General features: G+C 33.2%; 1 protein-coding gene and 1 long non-coding RNA gene across 10 annotated transcripts in view; one reads left to right on the top strand and one right to left on the bottom strand.

The window, feature by feature from the left end:
* Window positions 1–900: 900 nt before the first annotated feature.
* On the top strand, window positions 901–2477 carry LOC126978912 (uncharacterized). 3 transcript variants are annotated; one of them, XR_007732727.1, is made up of 4 exons: window positions 901–1033; window positions 1936–2021; window positions 2104–2185; window positions 2268–2477. It is a non-coding gene; the product is annotated as an uncharacterized LOC126978912 (long non-coding RNA). The 3 variants fall into 3 exon arrangements; XR_007732726.1 differs by lacking the exons at window positions 1936–2021; window positions 2104–2185 and adding an exon at window positions 1444–1611; XR_007732725.1 differs by lacking the exons at window positions 1936–2021; window positions 2104–2185 and adding an exon at window positions 1444–1693.
* The window catches only part of LOC126978911 (transcription initiation factor TFIID subunit 4-like), a 37547-nt gene continuing 33815 nt past the window's right edge, over window positions 2269–6000 (bottom strand). For 6 of the 7 annotated variants that reach the window (XM_050828030.1, XM_050828033.1, XM_050828037.1 and 3 more), the window contains 3 exons: window positions 5377–5553; window positions 5163–5309; window positions 2269–4077 (listed from right to left, as the gene is read on the bottom strand). In XM_050828030.1, the coding sequence (XP_050683987.1) occupies window positions 3970–4077; window positions 5163–5309; window positions 5377–5553 (432 nt within the window). In that variant the 3' untranslated portion in view covers window positions 2269–3969. Of the gene's footprint in view, window positions 4090–5162; window positions 5310–5376; window positions 5554–6000 lie in introns of all 7 variants that reach the window. The other variant, XM_050828032.1, reaches the window with a different exon arrangement.

The raw sequence follows: 6000 nt of genomic DNA, 5'->3' as shown, positions 1-6000 counted from the left end.
GTACCCACGGGTACACAAAATATGCAAATATAACTATAAAATGAGTTATTGTGCTCGCTACCTTGTAACATATTATATGGACATCAAGTGTCACTAGGCCAGAAATTTTACTAGCTATAGTAAACAAGTGCCATTTAAATTATAGTACTATTTAATAGTAGGTACTTTGATTATGGTTTGGTCCTCGCTGCGCTCCAACTAGATACCACACTAACTAAGAACAATAGCTTTTTTATTATGGCAACTATGAGATGCTTGTGTGCGTGGCATCTTGACACTCAAAGGCGTCGTGTTATGTCGCACATTGTTCGAGACTGGCCCGAGTACGCCCACTTGGGCGTAGTGTTAGGTGCCGCACTTTGCGACTACGCCTGCGGTATCTAGTTGAAGCGCAGCGGATATCAATCCTAAATCTAAGAGTAAGGTAATTGTCATAGGAATGTGAAATGATATCTTCATATTTCAAGTCTGTGTACTTAAACCCTTACACCTACATCAGCAATTATTTAAAACAATATTTGTAAAAAAAAAATAATTCGATATATAGTCAAAAACAACTGAATTAACAATACGACACTAATCTTAATGTGTAGATAAATTATTAATAGGCGGGTTTTCAACACAGCTATACTCGTATCTGCTGAATCCACGTTGCTTCACCCTTCTGATTTTTCGTGACAAAAGTCAGACTTTTCTTAAAATAGTGCAGTTTCTGCAATAGATTCTCTTACCCTTTCATTCATCTCCATTAGAGATGTTATTATTGAGTCATAATATTTTTCTTATTAATAATTCCAGTGGACTCACTAAACACCAAAATAGTTTTAAAGAAGTTTTATAATAAAGTATCATATGATGTCCTGACTATATCAATACATAATTGAGAGTATAATAGTATAACTATTATGTACGTCGTACGTGTAATACATAATTGAGAGTATAATAGTATAGGTAGGTACTTAATTTAAACTTCAAACAGCAACTATTATGTACGTCGTACGTGTAATACATAATTGAGAGTATAATAGTATAGGTAGATACTTAATTTAAACTTCAAACAGCAACTATTATGTACGTCGTACGTGTAATACATAATTGAGAGTATAATAGTATAGGTAGGTACTTAATTTAAACTTCAAACAGCAACTATTATGTACGTCGTACGTGTAATACATAATTGAGAGTATAATAGTATAGGTAGGTACTTAATTTAAACTTCAAACAGCAACTATTATGTACGTCGTACGTGTAATACATAATTGAGAGTATAATAGTATAGGTAGGTACTTAATTTAAACTTCAAACAGCAACTATTATGTACGTCGTACGTGTAATACATAATTGAGAGTATAATAGTATAGGTAGGTACTTAATTTAAACTTCAAACAGCAACTATTATATACGTCGTACGTGTAATACATAATTGAGAGTATAATAGTATAGGTAGGTACTTAATTTAAACTTCAAACAGCAACTATTATGTACGTCGTACGTGTAATACATAATTGAGAGTATAATAGTATAGGTAGGTACTTAATTTAAACTTCAAACAGCAACTATTATGTACGTCGTACGTGTAATACATAATTGAGAGTATAATAGTATAGGTAGGTACTTAATTTAAACTTCAAACAGCAACTATTATGTACGTCGTACGTGTAATACATAATTGAGAGTATAATAGTATAGGTAGGTACTTAATTTAAACTTCAAACAGCAACTATTATGTACGTCGTACGTGTAATACATAATTGAGAGTATAATAGTATAGGTAGGTACTTAATTTAAACTTCAAACAGCAACTATTATGTACGTCGTACGTGTAATACATAATTGAGAGTATAATAGTATAGGTAGGTACTTAATTTAAACTTCAAACAGCATCTATTATGTACGTCGTACGTGTAATACATAATTGAGAGTATAATAGTATAGGTAGGTACTTAATTTAAACTTCAAACAGCAACTATTATGTACGTCGTACGTGTAATACATAATTGAGAGTATAATAGTATAGGTAGGTACTTAATTTAAACTTCAAACAGCATCTATTATGTACGTCGTACGTGTAATACATAATTGAGAGTATAATAGTATAGGTAGGTACTTAATTTAAACTTCAAACAGCAACTATTATGTACGTCGTACGTGTAATACATAATTGAGAGTATAATAGTATAGGTAGGTACTTAATTTAAACTTCAAACAGCAACTATTATATACGTCGTACGTGTAATACATAATTGAGAGTATAATAGTATAGGTAGGTACCTAATTTAAACTTCAAACAGCAACTATTATGTACGTTGCAAAGACCTAAAGCACACATAACTAAGCTCAAGTGATTATCTTACTATAACATACAGAATTAAAACTTACCTAAGATGTATATAACTATGGAATATCGATTGTATAATGTGTAATATAATTCAAATGTTTTATGCTGAATTATTTCCACATACAAATATTTATGTACCTTACCCTAAATAACGACATATAACTAACCTGATCAGATCAAGAGCTTAAACTTATTGTAATTTCGAATTTCGAAAAGTTTTAAAATATATTTTTTATATTGATTATTCAAGATACAATATTATGTAAAATAATTACAATGGTAACGTAAGATGCTAATTAATTTCTAAGATAATAGGCGTGTTGACACTTTAAAATTCGAAGAATAAATGGTTCAAATAAAAAAGGATTCAAAAAAATAACCCAGATATTATAATATTGACAAAAAGATAATCAATAAAAAAATGATTGCCTGTAGTCGGCTTATGGACGATAATTATTTCTTGTGATAAAGTAAATTATTTTTATACGATCCTTTATAAGAGTCATAATATTTTTGAAGTGAAAACTTCTTTAGCGGCGTTGAGCACTTTTCTGGGGATGGTTATAAAATGTTAAACTCGCATCAGGACACGTGGCCTGATCGAAAATTCGTAAGACAGTCGTTGAAATTATGTATGAAAGTTGATTGTTATAGTTAGTTATAATTGTAATAGTTCTGAAATGCAATTTTTTTTTATGTAATATGAATTGTAATTTTTGTGCACGATAGCGCAATAAATGAATATTGTATTTAACCACATAAATCCTAGTACTTTTGTACTGATAAATAAAGCAATCCGTGTGAAATTATTCCCTTACACTTCCAAAATATTTAAAAATGCACAAATTTAATGTTCACGTTTTCACTTCTGCCGGCACTCACAGAGTGCAACCCGTTTTTTTTTTAAATAAAAATTGTAATAACCTATTATTATGATGCTACTTTTTTAATAATCAAATAACACGATGCGTCAAAAGCCGAACGCTTAAGCTATAAATAGTAAATACATGATCGGATTAGGTACGGCCGAAGCATCGGACACGGTCCGGTAGCGGACCATATTCGATGGTATGTAGCATTTTCCATTGCACAAAATTACCATTGCCATCCGGACCGTACCGAGTACGACGGCGGTCCAGTCGGTATGAGGCGCCCACCGGACCTACCGATGGTCCAGCCGTACCATGGTTGGACCATGTGTCTAGGTTTATTGGACCATTCGTATCGCTCTATTACTTATTCCGCGCTCTCGTGTATGCAGTCGGCCTTCATCGATTTGTAAGACGTTTTCGAGATGACAACATCAACGTGATTAAAAATATGGCTTAATAGTAATTACTGCGTCGCGTCGCTTGAAGTTTTGATTTCTATTATCGTTACCGTTGATTTCCAAGGCGTGACGTCATAATCACCCACCTTGAGACTTACAACCGTTTTCGTGCGTAATTCTATATAAATTAATAGAGTACTAGTAATATCCATTACAGTGTTTATTAGATTGGTAAAATAAAGATTATTTTTCGAAAATAGTAGCCGTGCATCAACATTATAGAATAGGAATCCTAAATATTATGTCAACATGCCTATTATACCTACATACTACTAAACAACTAATTTGTTCAAAAACCTACTTAAGTTAGCATTTGATGCCCTGGATCCTTTTTTTGCTCTAAAAAAAAAATCATGTCTCGAAGGTTGACACGCGTCATACGGGGCCGTTGTGCCATCTCACGTTCATTCTACAACAAAAACTAAACTTAAGCAAGATCGGTCAGGTGACCATCCTCTTTTAAACAGAAAAAAGGATGCTCAACAAACCCATCAAACTGGTAAAAAAAATTGTATATATCATTAATATTTTATTTTATATATAAGTTCACTACAAAATGAGGTAAGAATTAGATTTCATTTCAATAAAATATTTGCCTGTTGGGATAAAAATTTTATTTGCTAAGAACTAAAGTTTGTAGAATTAAACATGTGAAAGAGAGACAATGGAATACATGTGAAAATACTGAGTTATAATGATTACTGGAGCGGTACTCCCTAAAGAAAAATGTGAACGAAATAAAAATCTGTAAGAGGCGAAAAAAATGTATCTCTACAGATGAATTTCACTATTCACAGTAACTCATAAATAGAAGGCTATCTTACTATTATTATTTACTAAGTAACTAATTACTATTTTACTAACACTTAAGTATTAACAGTTAGTAATAGTATTTTAAGCAATATTATTGACGACGTATTACCTTATTACAACAATAGCAATTAAAAAAATAATAATTCAATAATCTCCTTTTTTGTATAATGTGGTATCTATGAACTCGGTTTACGGGCGAAAATTTTAAGCGTCATAAGAAAACATTGATGAGAATTGCATACTTTTATGAGTTGAATTATTATCACTGAATTGTCATTAATTTAAGGAGGTAATTGAAAATAAGTTTGTTTTCGATACAATGGAGTGGAAGGTAGATAAATTTACCGTTCATGCCTGTCTATCGCTTATTCCGCGCTCTCGCTTGCACGCTCAGCTCAGGCGGAACGTGAGAATGTGTCATGCTCTTTCGTGCATGCAGCCGGCGTTCATCGATTTCTAAGACGCTATCACGCCAATAAATGTCTTTATTTACATTTACTTGCATACATTTGGAAACGAAAAAAATTATAGCCCGTTCAATCTGCACACTTACTCTTGCTTGTTACCTGGTATTGGGGTAAAATGTATACAAATGCGGTTCAGAAGCGTGGCCACTTCAGCTATCGAATATTCGAAATATATTATATGCTTTGTGAAACCAGGCATCAATTACAAACTGACCACTGCAGTGCACTGTGGAGTAGTGTCTTTTGAGCAACCTGCTCCGTCAACCCGGGCCTTCTTCCTCGGTCCGATAGCTTGTAACGCCGTCTGGTTCGCTTCTCGTTGACGCAGCTCCTCGTATTCAGCACGTTGCATTTCTTTCCCCTGAAAAAATTATAATAATTTAATTTAATCCTTTCAAAAGGTAACAATAGCGTGTAATATAGAATACCTTGGCTTTCAGCTTGGCCTGCTCCGGGTTGTCATTCTTAGATCGAGATTTAGCTGCTTTCATTAGGACCTCCCTCTCCAAATTCTCTTGCCTCTTTCTGGCCACCCGACCCACCTCTTCCAAGAACTTAAGCTGCCCCCTTACGTCTTGAGTAACTTCGTAATCAGGGTCCCACTGCTAAAATTATAATTTTCCGTAAATTATACACCCGTGAGCAAAAAAAAACGACTCAGGAGACACGCATGCAGTCGCAAGTCCCTGGCGAATTTATTTCTTTGGAAAATCTTAAAGCTTGTTCTAGCTTCAAAATTATATAAAATATCATAATGTTTCTTGCCCACACAACCCAACAATATGTAGTGATAAGAAACCACCCTTTTTGAGCTTGTTAAAATTTTTATAAGTTCCTGGCGCATATAAAAGATTATCTACCTGACCCACCCTTACTGATTTACTCATCGATAAGAATCCTTCTCATAAAATATTTTTATATTATTTATTTACTAAAAAACATTTTTAAGCTAAAATATTTTTTGCTACAGACTTAACTGCTAGCGTGCGTCCTGAGTCGCTTTTTCCGCGAAGAAGCGAAGAACATGCTCTTTAAATTGTACTTTGTTCGCA

The sequence above is a fragment of the Leptidea sinapis genome, chromosome Z, assembly GCF_905404315.1.
Source record: "Leptidea sinapis chromosome Z, ilLepSina1.1, whole genome shotgun sequence".
In the NCBI taxonomy this organism is placed as follows: Eukaryota; Metazoa; Arthropoda; class Insecta; order Lepidoptera; family Pieridae; genus Leptidea; species Leptidea sinapis.
The sequence above is the reverse complement of the archived record's forward strand: the minus strand, read 5'-3'. Positions and strand labels throughout refer to the sequence as shown.